The sequence below is a fragment of the Aquarana catesbeiana genome, linkage group LG11 (assembly GCF_042186555.1).
Source record: "Aquarana catesbeiana isolate 2022-GZ linkage group LG11, ASM4218655v1, whole genome shotgun sequence".
Taxonomy (NCBI): domain Eukaryota; kingdom Metazoa; phylum Chordata; class Amphibia; order Anura; family Ranidae; genus Aquarana; species Aquarana catesbeiana.
The window spans coordinates 218,745,283-218,760,260 of NC_133334.1; the positions used below are offsets into that span (position 1 = coordinate 218,745,283).

General features: G+C 41.5%; 1 protein-coding gene across 4 annotated transcripts in view; it reads left to right on the forward strand.

The window, feature by feature from the left end:
* The window catches only part of ZBTB3 (zinc finger and BTB domain containing 3), a 13,612-nt gene extending 860 nt beyond the window's left edge, over window positions 1-12,752 (forward strand). For all 4 annotated transcript variants that reach the window (XM_073605323.1, XM_073605327.1, XM_073605326.1 and 1 more), the window contains exon 3: window positions 9,797-12,752. In XM_073605323.1, the coding sequence (XP_073461424.1) occupies window positions 9,799-11,886 (2,088 nt within the window). In that variant the 5' untranslated portion in view covers window positions 9,797-9,798 and the 3' untranslated portion in view covers window positions 11,887-12,752. The remainder of the gene's footprint in view (window positions 1-9,796) is intronic.
* The last annotated feature ends 2,226 nt before the right edge of the window (window positions 12,753-14,978 follow it).

Sequence of the window (14,978 nt, forward strand, 5' to 3'; positions counted from 1 at the left end):
ATGACACTTACTAGTGTATGTATGTGTGTGTGTGTGTGTGTGTGTGTATATATATATATACACACACACACACACACCAGCCATAACACTACCATACCTCCCAACTTTTTGAGATGGGAACGAGGGACACTTATTAGCCAATGTATGTAGGCATAGGACACACCCCTTGCCATGCCCCCTTAAAGGAGAATTATACAAAAAAAAAATCGATTGGTTAACCACTTCAGCCCCGGACCATTTGGGTGGCCAAAGATCAGAGCACTTTTTTCGATTCAGCGCTGCGTCACTTTAACTGACAATTGCGCGGTCGTGCGACGTTGCTCCCAAACAAAATCTACGTCCCCCCCCCCCCACAAATAGAACTTTCTTTTGGTGGTATTTGATCACTTCAACAGTTTTTATTTTTTGCGCTATAAACAAAAAAAAAAAAACCCCAATTTTGAAAAAAAACGCATCATTTTTTACTTTTTGCTATAATAAATATCCCCAAAAATATTTTTTTCCCTCAGTTTAGGCCAATACGTATTCTTCTACATATTTTTGGTTTGGTTTGGTAGAGGAGGGCTAATCAGCTGCTCTCCTGACGGGGGGGGGGGGGGTCTGCGCTGATTGATTATCAGCACAGCCCCCCGAGGATGCCCACCCAGGACCACCAGGGTTGCCAATCAGTGCCCAGCAGTAATGCCTGCCAGTGCCTCCCCATCAGTGTCGCCTATGAATGCCCATCATTGACACCTATCAATGCCCACCAGTGCCGCCGTATCCGTGCCTGTCAGTGCAGCCTCATCAGTGAAGGAGAAAACCTACTTATTTACAAAATTCTATAACGGAAACAAAGAAAACCTTTTTTTTCTTTTTTTATTTGTTTAGCAAAAAAAAAAACCCAGTGGTGATCAAATACCACCAAAAGAAAGCTCTATTTGTGGGAACAAAATGATAAAAATCTTGTTTGGGTGCAGTGTTGCATGACCGCGCAATTGTCATCCAAAGTGGGACAGCACTGAAAGCTGAAAATATTTCTGGGCAAGAAGGGGGAAAGTGTCTGGCATTGAAGTGGTTAAATACCACCAAAAGAAAGCTCTATTTGTGTGAAAAAAATGATAAACATTTCTTTTGGGTACAGTGTTGCATGACCGTGCAAATGTCATTCAAATTGCGACAGCACTGAAAGCTGGCCTGGGCAAGAAGGAGGTAAAAGTGCCCAGTAGGCAAGTGGTTAAGTCCTCTACGTTGCCAGGCGGGGCCTCCTTGGATTGGCCTTGTTTTTTTCCAGCACATCTCTCAAATGCTCAATGAATTGAGATCTAGAGAATTTGGAGGCCAAGTCAACACCTCAACCTCATTATTTTGTTCCTGAAACATTCTTGAATTCATCAGACCAGGCCACCTTCTTACATTACTAGCGTAGTGAAATCTAGAAAAATAATACCAAACCAATTTAAGGTGCCTAAATTGTGAAAAGACAACCAGTTACAGCAAAATAATTAATATATATGCACATGCAGCTGCCCCTTTAATTGAAACAATCCACTTTTGCAATGAAACAAAAAATGTAAAAGTATGGTGCTTACATGCTTTAAAAATAAACAAGTAAGCTAAATAGCGTGATAAAAAACAATAGAGAGTGTAGAGTCCAATGTGGTAAAAGCCAAAAACTGTGATACAATAATCTTCAAAGTGACTTTTCTAATAGAAATATTCCACACCTTCACCACTTGTGCTCAAAAGTGTACATGTACACTCACCAGAGGTGTCTGACCCCCTTTTTCAGGTAGGTCAAGCAGCGCTTTTTGGCCCTCAGAGGCTCTTATCACTTTGGAATACTCTCCAATGTCTTCCTCCAGTTTAATGGCACTTCAATTGTACAACAACCAAGCAGGAGACACCATTCAAAAACACCAGTATATACAGCTTGTATGGATGTATTCGCCCCACCACGCCTAATATTAGCCAGCGTGCCTTCCATGCCTGGATCCTAGGCTGGATGTGACCTCATACAGGACCCAAAAGTGATGGTCCTGCGCTCCTATGTATGTTTCACCAGAGCCACGTTTTCAGGAAGTGCTTTTTTTTTTATAATGGAAGGATTGCTCTGCTTGGTTGTCCCCCCACACAATTGAAGATACATGTATTATTGTATAGGCTACTAAATCATGGGTCCTATACAAGCCATGTATTCCATAGATACAAAACCCTAAATAAAATACATATTAAAAACACATTATCTGAAACCCATAATATAATTCTCATACAATAATGCACAATTCTCCCTTCTTGATGGACCTAATCTAAATGTAATACCTAATCCTAATGGGCTTTGTTGTTTGTTTTTTTTTTTTTTTTGTTTTCTCTTGATCTCCATCTAGTGGTAAATATAATTTATAGTCTAACATTTATGCATAACCATGACAACTGCTCAAAGAGGGCTAAATACAATCCTACAGGGGACCCAGCCTATGATCTGTTAAACCACTAAAAATATATATATTTAAATATAAGGTTACCAAAAGATATATATTCTATAAGATCGATAAATTCTAAAACAGGCATGGGGTAATTCTAAATTATTAAACTATAAAAAAAAAAGGGAGGGATGAGAAATCCCCCATATAAAGGGGAAAATTCATTTCAATGGAATTTCAAAGTAAAACATTTTTCTCCTTCAAACCCCCTATAAAATTAGAACATGTGTGGGATCAATAATAAATGGATAAGAGCCTTTGAGGGCCAAAATACGCTGCTTGACCTACCGTGGAATATTTCTATTAGAAGAGTCAGCTTGATGATTATTGTATCACAGTTTTTGGTGTTGTAGTAATAATAATAATTATTATTATTATTATTGTTTCTTTTCCTTTTTTTTTCTTATTGCGCTATTTATATCCTTATCATTATTTGTGAGGCATGTAAGCACCATACCTTTTATGTTTTTGTTTCAGCTTCTTCCATTGTTCCATGGTCCAGTTCTGATGCTCATGTGCCCATTGTAGGTGTTTTTGGCAGTGGTCACGGATCAGCATGGGCACTCACTTTCTACCTCTCGCTCGTTCTCTCGTGCTCTCTCTCGTGCTCTCGCTCGCTCTCTGTCATGCTCTCGCTCGATCTCTCTCACGCGCTCTCTCTTGCCCTTTTGCTCGCTTTCTCTCGTGCACTCTTTTTCTCTCTCTCTCTCTCTCTCTCTGTCTACCCCCGCCCCCCCCTCTCTCTTTTTTTTTTTTTTTAACTTACCAGTATGCTTTTGGACAGTGGGAATACCCTGAGGATATCAACATAGGACAGTGATGGCGAACCTTGGCACCCCAGATGTTTTGGAACTACATTTCCCATGATGCTCAACTACACTGCAGAGTGCATGAGCATCATGGGAAATGTAGCTCCAAAACATTGACATCACTGACATATAATGTTTGAACATTATGTAATACATAGACAATGGAGGAAAGAAACAATTTTCTTGATAATGCTCACTGCTGTAGTAAATACCCTCCCATATATATAAGGAGTATATAACCCCAACATTTCATGCCCCCGATATGTGCCTGCTGTACCATGTACTTGTATGAAAAAGGATCCTGTTCTCTTTGTATTGCTTCCTTTGTGTGAAATCCCTGGTGTTCCTGCCAGTCAGTCTGCTTTCCTATTAAAACCTGACCACACATAACGGGAGAACACACCGTGCTAAGTTCTCTAGCAGTGCTGGGAACTCAGCCTGCTCTCCTCCAATGTAGAAAATTGAAGAAAACAGCTGAACGGCCGCACTCCGAATAACACCTTTTATTCGTGGCAAAACAGTGTAGAAGATCCAAAATCTCTTACATCATGGAGATGAAAGGTACAGACAGGCTAATGTGTTTCACATCAATATAGATGCTTAATCATAGCTGGTGACCATACTCAGACTGAAAATATTTATAGTGAAATAAAACCAATTAGGGGATAGATAACCCCCAGAAACTCCTCCCATATCTACTCAGACTAAAGTGGAAACCAAATTTTCACAGGAAAATGGGCAGCACGAAAAAACAGAGAGCCAAAAGGAAAAGACCTGAAAGAATGACACGGTATTAATATACAGTATACTTAGTAAATCAGAATAGAACTGGTTCACTGTGTTGGCGTGCTGTTCCATAGCAGATAATATTGCTAACAGAGTTCTAATACAGATACAATATACAGTATAAAAACATAAGGCACCGAACAATGCATTAAATATATCTGCACGGCTGAGCGCATTCAAACATACCACGGATAATAGTAGAGAGAGACGCTCACTGTCAAGGAACCAAAGTTAACTAATGTAAGACACGGTTATAAAACGTTAAGTAATACTACTGCGTCGAACATAGGTGAAAAAAATGCTCTCCTCCAAAGATCAGACTTGTCCTCAGGGTGCTCCCTTATAAAAAAGGGAAACAAGTTATTTATAATGTTTTACCTTTCATTTCTTTCTTAAACTGAGTGGGTTGTTTTACAATCACGTTTACAATCACATTTAAAATCACTTGAAATAACATGGTACATGGCAAACGTGAAATCTAACCAGTTGCTATGATCTTAAGGATATCCCTGTTTCATCTTCTGTGTCATTTAGACCATAGTGTGTGTGTCACCTATAAACACATAAGTACATGATAATCTGTAAACCTTGGTGTTCACATAATCTGTAAATATCAGTATCATTTGATATATTCCCACACACTTTACAATAAATTGGTCCAAATCTATCCTTATGCCCCTTGACCCAATAGGAGCACCTCTCCCGACTTGTGCCAATCAAATTGCTGTTGCCAATTCTTTTAAGTTGGTGTAAACTTCCCTTGTTAGTAGTGGGCCGAGTCAATTTACTAAAGATGGTCTGGGCCCGCAACTTTTGTACATCTTCCATAATTCCCCTATGTGGATATCTAAACAAGTGGTTTATAGATTCTCAATTCGGAGATCTTATATGGAGAAAGAAAAAGGCCCGTATCAGCTTAACCACTTTGCATTATTGCAAGAACAGAGGGGGTTTAGCAGTCCCGCACCCCAAGATGTATTTTATGGTATCACAAATGCAACAACTTGCTGGCTAGGGACGGGGTGACACCCCAGACCCTGTAGCTAAACTGATAAGCCAGTTTAACCCCAACTTGCTTGCTAGCTCTCATTTGGAGATAGATCTACCAAGCCTACCTTCTTCTTCCCCTACATCAGTTCTCCTTCAAACGGTATGGAAAGCCTTAAAAGAGGCAGTACGTATTGCTGGCCATTTGGAATTTACCCCAATATAGCACAACCCTGATTTTCCTGAGCTTTGTAAATTAATAGGTTTTTCAACTTGGCAGCAGAAGGGTATTTGGTTCTTTTCCCAGGTACTTAGTGCCGGTTCACACTAGACGCGGCACGACTTGCAGGTCGCCTCACCGAGGCGACCTGCACACGACTGCCGGGGCGACTTGCAAGACGACTTCTGTATAGAAGTCTATGCAAGTCGCCCCCAAAGTAGTACAGGAACCTTCTTCTAAGTCGGAGCGACTTGCGTCGCTCTAATTAGAACGGTTCCATTGTACAGAACGGGAGGCGACTTGTCAGGCGGCTAGGTCGCCTGACAAATCGCCCCCGTGTGAACCGAGCCTTAGGGGTACTACACTGAAAGCATACAACCAGTTGTGTAACAAATTCTCGCTATCTCCTAGACAATTCTACCAATACCTTCAGTTTAGACATGCGCTGCATGTGCAGCAACGCACCCTCAGTTTGAATGTATCTAATTCAGCCCTGGTGACCAAACTCCTGCAGTCAAGTACCCGTAAAGGTTTAATTTCCCGTATTTACCTGGAACTACTGTCTATCCAAGACCATGCTAAGCTGAAATGCAGGGCCCGCTGGGTAATGGATATTGGAGAAATTAATGGTGATCAGTGGGACATGGCTCTAGAATCAATTCTGGTAACCTCCCTTTGTGCCTCTCACAGCTGTTTATTCTACATAGGACCTATCGAACGCCTGTTAATCTCTTTGACTGGGCAGGAGAGATACACCGCTGTGCCCTAAATGTGATATATTCCCACACAACTATCCAACAGATCCGACTGAAAGGCCACTTTTGTTGAAAGGAAAAAAAACAACGCTGTATAATAAATACAGAATACATTTCCAAACTTTGAGTTTTTTTTTTTTTTTAACCGATAATTATACAATATTGCATATGAATAATTTATATTACAGCAGTTCTAGGCCTTTTTTTTTATAGTTTCACTAGGCTAATTTTATTGCTTTGATAAGAAAAGAATTGTTTACAGAGTTAAATGGAGCATGGCAAAGTGCTAAATGAGGCAGAGGAGTGAAGCAACCATCTCCCTCCTTTACTCATATGACACTCTATGGTGTTTCAGCTGGGCAGAGACATTGAACGTGAGAGCAGATAGTGTCCGGTGTCATGGCTGCATCTTGTATTGTAAACTAAAGTTTATAAATATTTCAAAGTTTTTTGTTTTTTTTGTTTTTTTTATATAAATCATGAAAAGCACATTTAAAACATCGCTATAATAACTTGCCTACTTTTAAAACCGAAGTGTTAACACTGACCCAAACCATTATAATTTCCGCTTTGAACTACAGTGTCTTTAGAAATGGCATCCTCCCACCTCCATATACATACCTTACCTGCCCTCCCTTTCTCTTCCACAGCCAGGGCGGTTTCAGAAACCCAGGCAGGAAGGGGGGGCAGGGGTGACATCACTCCCCCAGACTTGTTTCAGTGCTTGGGCCTAGTGAGCGACTGCTAGGGTCTGACACATTACAGGGGAGCAGGTCCCCTATACCAAGAAGACCTTGTATTTCCACCAGCTGCAGGGGAGCAAAGGGCTGCAGTGGAGCGCAGGTAAGGTGAGTATAAGGGGGTTGTTTGATAGTATCTCTGCAAACGTTAGAAGTCTACACTTTGCCCTGCATGAGCAAGATGACAATTTCTTTTTAAGTAAAGCTTAAAAATGAACTGGATATGACTTTACGCAAAAGACTGGGGAGAAAAAGGTAATCACACAAGCAGATAATAACATTTCTTGTGCCATTTTGTACACAAGCTGTGAACAGAAAACCTCTAGAAGTCTGTTGCCATGGTTGCAAGTAAGTGAAATTTGAATTTTAGAAAAGCATTGCTGGCTACAGAAAAAAATAACAACACTATGGCAACTGCAGATCAAACAGACGCTAAAATGGCAGCTTTCTTGGCTATGAAGGATAGAAGGCTTTAGTTCCGCTTTAAGTTCCAGCATTGAAACTCACAGCACAGTGCTCACAGGGGGGCACTCGCTGTATACCTCCTCTATTCAAAAAACGTATTTTATTCTTTTCATTTTGTGATTGCACAAGGGGATCATGATTTCTCAAGTCGTCTTCCAGGACAGCATCTTAGAGAGGGTTCCTCCCACCTGCAAACAGAAAACACAGTGTCCACCATTATAAGGCCCCTTTACACATGCCGACCATTTGTCCGTTTTTCATCTGGATGAAAAATGGACATCAATGCATCTCTATGGAAAAATCGATGTAAATAGATTTACATCGGCTTACGTCAGCATCCGTTTTTTGGAACAAAGCCCTGTTTTTCATCCGTCAAAAAAACGAATTGGACGAAAAAAGGATGTAAGCAGATTACAGCAGATGAAAAATGGATGACAAATGGAGATGAACGGAAATGAAAATGGATGTGAGACTGATGTTAACTGCAAAAAAGGATGAGAAAAAATGTGACTGAACTGATGAAACAAATGGTCCGCATGTGTGAAAAGGGGCCTAAAAAATTACATCAGCATTATAAAATGTTACAGCATACCTGCATGCCTCAGTTCTTGTGTTTCCTCTGGACCAACAGGATCAACACACAGGTTATTTCTCCTAGGTCTTGTGCTAATTGCAGGAGCCTCCCCCGTCCGGTCGTCTCCACTGTCCTCTGCAGAAGTCAGGCAACATAAGACTGGGGCAATAGAAGGACACCTTTGGTGGGGGGGTCTCCTTCCTTACTACTTTCACCCTGAGGTTTCTCCCCCACTTTGGACAAGAGGGATAATGATTTAAATATGCTATTTGTCCAATTGCAGAGCGCCTTGTATTTGAAAAGAATGTTTGCTGAATGGAAGAGCTGAACAGCGAGTGACCCTCTGTAAGCACTGTGATTGGGCCCCGAATGTCAGTTTCACTGCTATTCCTCACATGCAGCTGTCAGAGGCTACATGTAACCAACAACCAGTAGGGTACACGTAATGGACCATTTTAAAGTGGAGTTTGGCCCATTTAAAACTCAGCAGCTACAAAAAGTTTAGCTGCTGACTTTTAATAGACACTCGCTTGTCCCACGTCCCAGCGATGTGGGTGCTCAAAGCCTCGCTCCTCCCCCCCTCTTCTCCGCGGCGCCGGCATTGTAACTGTGGGCACCTGGCTGTGGCTTCACAGCCGGGCACGCACTTCGCATGCGCGAACCATGCTGTGCTGGGCAATCTTCTGGGACCTGTGATCTGTCCCAGAAGATTGCAGGGGGGGAGAGGGGAACTTCCTTCCGGCGCCGCCGCGCCAGGGGAGGAAGTGAGAGCTGGGTGCTTGTCAAAACCAAAACTGGGTAACCGCCCACCCCCCCCCCAAAAAAAATGACATACCAAATGTGGCATGTCAGGGGTCATCAGTACTTAAAGCGGAAGTTCCATTTTTGGGTGGAACTCTGTTTTTTGTTGTTTTTGTGTTTTTTTTTTTTTTTTTTTTTATTTTATTATGATTTTTATGATATCAGAATCAACACAATTGTGTAGGCCCCATTAACACCTCAGCATTTTGTAGCTTGAAGCTCAAAGCTCCAAATCGCTGGGGGAGAAAAAAAAAAAAATTGATTCTGTGGAGTTGGTCCACATTTCCACTCCAAGTCGCCTGAAGCTCAAAAAAGTTCTGGAGCTCAAATGGGGCAGATGTGTGAATTTTTGGTGTTTGTATTCTCATAGAAATTAATGGAAATGTGCGATAGTTGCACTTTTGTGCGGTTTGGTGCAATTTTCTGCTCAAATGCATGCAGAAATAAAAAAAAAAATGGTAATATGAATAAATTAATGTAAAATAAATACACAAATGACTAAAAATCATAAATAATAAATTATGCAATAATTAACCCCTAACTTAAAAAAACATTATTATAAATAATAATTGATTTTGTGTTACGGTGTTTATTATTGTTATTTTTTAGGGGTTAATTATTTATGTATTTGTTATTACATAGTATTCATTTATTTATGATTATTTTTATTTGTGTATTTATTTATAGTAGTAGTTGTAGTTATGTTGACAAACATATTTTGCTAGTAAAATCACTCACACTGCTTCAAAAAAACCCATTGCTTCTCTCCTCCCACCCAACCACCCCGCAACCAGATACACCCCATTAAAGTTTTAGCATCCACACTAAATGCCACGTTTTCTTTAAATATCACATATATTAAATATAGTTTTTAATCTCTTCATGGCAGATGGAAAGCTGTGCACACTCTTATCTACTCTAACTGGATGGTTCCTCTGACTGCAGTGCAGTCCACGATATCATACACACTATGAACGCTGGGAATTAGAAGCGTCTGAAAACAAAGTGTCTGTGCCCATACAAACTCATCAGTTTCCATTTGTTTTTTTTCTTTGATTTTTTTTTTTTATGTTTAAATAAAGTATTTGGCTAGGTTTTATGACTACACTGACATTTATTACTGAAGGCCCAGTATCTTTGCTCATGTGTTGCTCCTTTTTGTCCTTCGCGTGCTTACATGTGTTTTCTTTGTTACAGCCATGGATTTCCCAGACCACAGTCGCCGCATACTTCACAATCTTAGAGACCAGCAATCGCAGGGTTTCCTTTGTGACTGCCAAATATCTGTGGGCACTGCGCGCTTCCTGGCACATCGTTCCATTCTTGCCTCATGTAGTCCCTTTTTCCATATGTCATACCGAGAGAGACCAGACACACGAGAGCTTACCCTAAACAGCCAGATTGTTACAGCCCCAGCCTTTTCCTTGCTCCTCAGCTTTATGTACTGTGGTAGACTCAGTTTTCAGGAGGCTCCCACTGAAGATGTTCTGGCAGCAGCTAGCTATTTGCACATGGATGAGGTTGTGAGGGTATGCAAAAAACGTCTGCAAGGTCGAGCGCCTGCTGAGGCAGATAGCACTCGCCGAGAAGAAGAAGGAGGAACTGGCTGCCTGGGAGTAGAGAATGATGGCAGAGATGTAAGCTATGAGGGGCAAGATATCAAAATTATGCAATATGAAGGACCAGAAATAGCAGGGGATGGACAGAGAATGCCTGGTAGTATAACGTATCACTTGCAGGAAGTAGCAGGAAGCAGCAGGTATCAGAAGCAGGAGACAGAAAGAAATGGACAAAAATTACCAGGAAGTATAAAGTATCAGGAACCTGAAGCATCTGGTATTATGCAGAGAAAAGTAGGGGTTTCTAGGTTTGAAGTACAGAACATGAATGAAAGTGGTCAAGGTTTAGAAGCCAGCTCTAAATTTGAATTGCAGGAAGGGACAGTGAGTATTGAACCTGTTACTGGCAGTGTGAAGTGTCAGGGGCAACAGCTCTCAACTAGTAATCAGGAGGCTGCTGGAAGCACGAGATATGAGGTACAGGAGAGGACCGGAAATGAACATATTTCAGAAGCCATAAGATGTCCCCAGCAAGAGGCTGTAGAAAGTACACTTACATCGCCTGCACAAAGATTCACTTCACAGAGCCAAGATACAGGTTCTAATGGACAGATAGTACTTTCAAGAAACTCGCCAAAGAGACAGGAGCCTGCAGGTAGCACACAAAGTACTCCCAGATATTCCCATCAAGGGCAGGATAATGCTGGCACTAGCAGTCAAACGTTACCTACTACTAGGTATTCTTTGCAACCCCAGGAAGAAGCTGGAACTACATTAGCTGTGACAGGAAGTTCCAGATTCCCCTTACAGGAGCCCACTGGTAGTGTTGTGGCAGTGCAAGGCATTCAAAGATATTCCCTACAGAGTCCAGAAGTAGCAGTGAACACTGCATCACAGCCCGCCACTTCCAGATACCCTTTGCAGGAGCCAACGGGCAGTATTCAAGGAGCTCAAGCACGTGGCAGATACAGTTTGCAAGTTCAAGAGCCAACAGGCAGCACAGCTGCTCCTGGTCCATCAAGATACTTTCTGCAGAGTTCAGAATTAGCCAGCAATGTTTTGGCACTCCCAGGTACATCAAGGTATACTTTACATAGCCCAGGGTCTCCTGTGGGGAAAAGAGAAGAAAGGGAATGTACGAAATCTGAACTGACAGTGACAACTACTACTCAGCCTGGAATGGAGACGGCAGCTGCTTCTAGTCCATGTAGTTCTACTGTGAGTGAAGGTCAACCAGCTCCAGGTGTATCTGTAAAGATAGAAGCCATTGTAATATCTGATGAGGAGTGTGAGAGAGCGGTAGGGGCATTTAAACGACATGGGTATGAAGAGGAGGAAGAAGGAGAGGAGGAATCTGGATACTTGCCTTATCATATGATTGCAGTGCCAGGTGGCCACCACCCAAACTATGGAGGTCTTCTGCCCCCCTCAATGCACCCAGAGGCCATGTACTTACAGGAATTTGAAGGACATCCTGGCTTTCCTCTTTTCCCTGAAGATGTGCCCACTTGTAAGACATGCGGTAAAACATTTTCTTGTTCCTATACACTCCGCCGGCATGCCACAGTGCACACACGGGAGCGACCCTATGAATGTCGTTACTGTTTGCGCAGCTACACACAAAGTGGGGACTTGTACAGACACATTCGCAAAGCGCACAGTCAACTGGAACCAGGCGTCAAGAAACCGAAGACGGACATGGAGCCCACGCCCCCAAACCTGCCTTAAAACACGAGTGGTTGACATTTTCTAGGCACAGCGCAGTTACTAAAGCCGTCAATGACAATGGTTTTCTGAGACAGGATTTCCAGGGAGTTTCCAGAATGGATCCGATGAGATTGCAGTCCTCCCTTGAGTTACATGGATTTCTTCTCAGTTGTTTTAATTTATTCAACTTTTAATGTATGTGTGTGTGCGTGTGTGTTTTGTTTTTTTTTTTTTTTTTTTTTTTTTTTTGTTTTTGTTTTTTTTTTAATTTAGAATAACTTCAGCTCATCAGTGCTTGTTATGAATTTATGATTGAAAACATTATCAGTTAAAAGAATAAGTACTGATACAACAAGTACAATTATTGACTTTTTTATTACTTTTAATTGTGGGAAAAAAATGAGAGAATATTGCTACAAGCTGCTCCTATAGGTTCATTTTGTGCTGGTGGATCAGTGGTTCCTCCATAAGATCCCCTGACCAATGCGTCATTAAACAGTGTCTTTTGATGAGCAAATGTGTTTTATGTGACTGCTGTAAATGTTTATTCCATTTCAGGGCATTGACTAATCTTCAGTTGGACTATGTAGGCCAACATTAGCATTTTACCAATGACTGAAGGCCTGAAAACAATTGTGCACCAAGAAAAATATGGAGGCTGCCATTGCTAACCTCCTGTTTTCAAATATGAGTTGCTTGGCCACCACTGACCTCTGTACTGACCTGGAATAAGCATGCAACAGGTTATACCAAAAATAGTTAGATCTGCATGCATATTCCAAGTCATTGATTTTCCATAATGAACCCCCACCAATGCAAATCGCGTGATGCATTTCCCTTAAAGCAGTATTAAACCCAAAAGTAAACTTTTATTATATTGCAGCTTACCATCTTAGATATGATGGCCAAGTTAGTTTTCTTTTTTAGGCTTTCCTCTATTATCATCTGGTGATCAAGTCAGTAAGTCTGTTTTTCAAAAGAACAAGCTTTTTTCCAGATGTATCCGTTTACAGGGATGAGACAAACCATTAAACACTGGTAGGAGGCCTTACAATGATCAGCTTTTATTCATGAAAAACCTTTATACCACAAGGAAAAAAAGCAAAAAAACTAATGCAGCCACCCCAATGATTGCTAAGCTGCAAAATATTTACACATTTGGTTTGGGTTTAATATTGACCAAAAAAAAGGCTGTAGAGAAAGTTTAAAAATCCTTACTTTACACCCTAGCTTTGGCTGTAGCAGCTAAGAGAGGTTGAAGCTTCATTCTTCTGATGAGATTCTGGGAATGTTGCGGACCTTGTTTTTCATTGCATGGTCCACTTTAAAACAGAAGTCTCTCACTTTCAACACACATTCAAAAAATAAGCATTTCTTCTGTTCCTTTAACAATATACAGTATGATATGCAAAATCATGAATTGTGTCAGAAGAGTGACAATTTGGTTAGCTTAAAATTGGTTTAATGAAAAAAGTTTCAGAAAAAGTGTAAAGGGTAGTGTAGCGGGCTGGGGGAAGGATTCAGGATTGGGAAGGGGTGGGGAAATCGTGTTTTATCTAAAATAGCGGGCCGAGTCGTGCAAATGTTTTCATGGATCTGTGAAATCTGTTTCTGAATTGTACAGTACAAGACACAGGCATATTCTTAGAAGACAGGCTTTTATGTTGATTAGACAATGGTAAAGAAAATTGTAAGGACCCCAATTGTATGCCCTCCCACTGACAGTTATTCTCAAATTTTTTGCTAGTGTCCTTAGGTAATGGATGCTCTTCCCACTACTTTTTATCTCTCTCTTTCTCTGCTTTCTGGATCAGTCCCCTATCCACTCCAAGGTACCTGAATCCTGTCAAATTCAAGAAGGACATGGGGACCGGCCTGTGAAGTTGCTTTGGGGTCTGGATCTTGCGTTAGGCACTCCTCGGCACGTTGTGCAGTGTGTACAGTTTAGCCCACAGGGTGCTATGCAGTTCCAGGGCAATGGTGAGCTGCACAGATGTAAACCAGTCCCTGAAGACCCCTTCAGGGGTATACTCAGCTGAAGCAGGGGTGCCACATTCCCCCATAAATACTGAGCTGTGGGATCTGTTACCTATCCACCCCTTTAGTCCCATTACGATACCCTTCCTGCCCATATGGGGATACCGGGATTGGCGCTATATTATATTTATTTAATGTTGGGGCTAAAATATATATTTATACACACCGATCGGCCGTAACTTTATGATCACTGACAAGTTAAGTGAATAACATTGATTCTCATTACAGTGGAATCTGAAAGTCAGTGGGATATCTTAAGCAGCACATAAATATGTTGTCTTTGATGTTGATGTGTTTAAAGCAGTAAAAATTGGGCACTGCAGGTTGTTGTGTAGCCTCAGACCAGTTAGCGTGCCCAGGCTGACCTGTCGCCTAGAGTGGGCATGTGCGCATCAGAACTGGACCACAGAGTGATGAAAGAAGGCGGCCTAGTCTGATGAATCACATTTTCTTTTTACATCAAGTGGATGGGCGCGTGTGTTTCCATCGCTTATCTAGGGAAGAGATGGGACCAGGATGCAGTATGGGATGAAGGCAGTGTGATGCTTTTAGCAAAGTTCTGCTGGGAAACCTTAATCCTGCTGTTCATGTGGATGTTACAGGACAATTACTGCCTACATATTGTTGCTGACCAAGTACACCCCTTCATGGAAATAATGTTGCCTGGTAGTAGTGGCCTCTTTCAGCAGGATAATGCACCCTGCCATTCTGCAAAAATGGTTTGAAGAACACAACAAGTTTGTGTTTGTGGTAGACTAGCTGTTTTGGTGGCAAAAGGGGGGGCCTACTCAAGATTAGGTGGGTAGTCATAAAGTTATGGCTGATTGATTTATATGTAAGCTGAGGAGCTTATTCTCACAAAAAATAGATAATGAATGTAAGGGGCATTCAGGCAAACCTTCTGCCAACAGGTCCATTAAGGAAGGATTTCTTTCTTTCACCATGACCCTTCTTTGGACAGTGGAGGCATTTATTCCTTTTTTGTCTTTCTTTTCGTCTTCAATCCTGTTAGGAGCTTCCCATTCCTCCTGTTTGAGCAAGAAGGAATTTTCCACCTCTTAGCGGATTTTATGTGA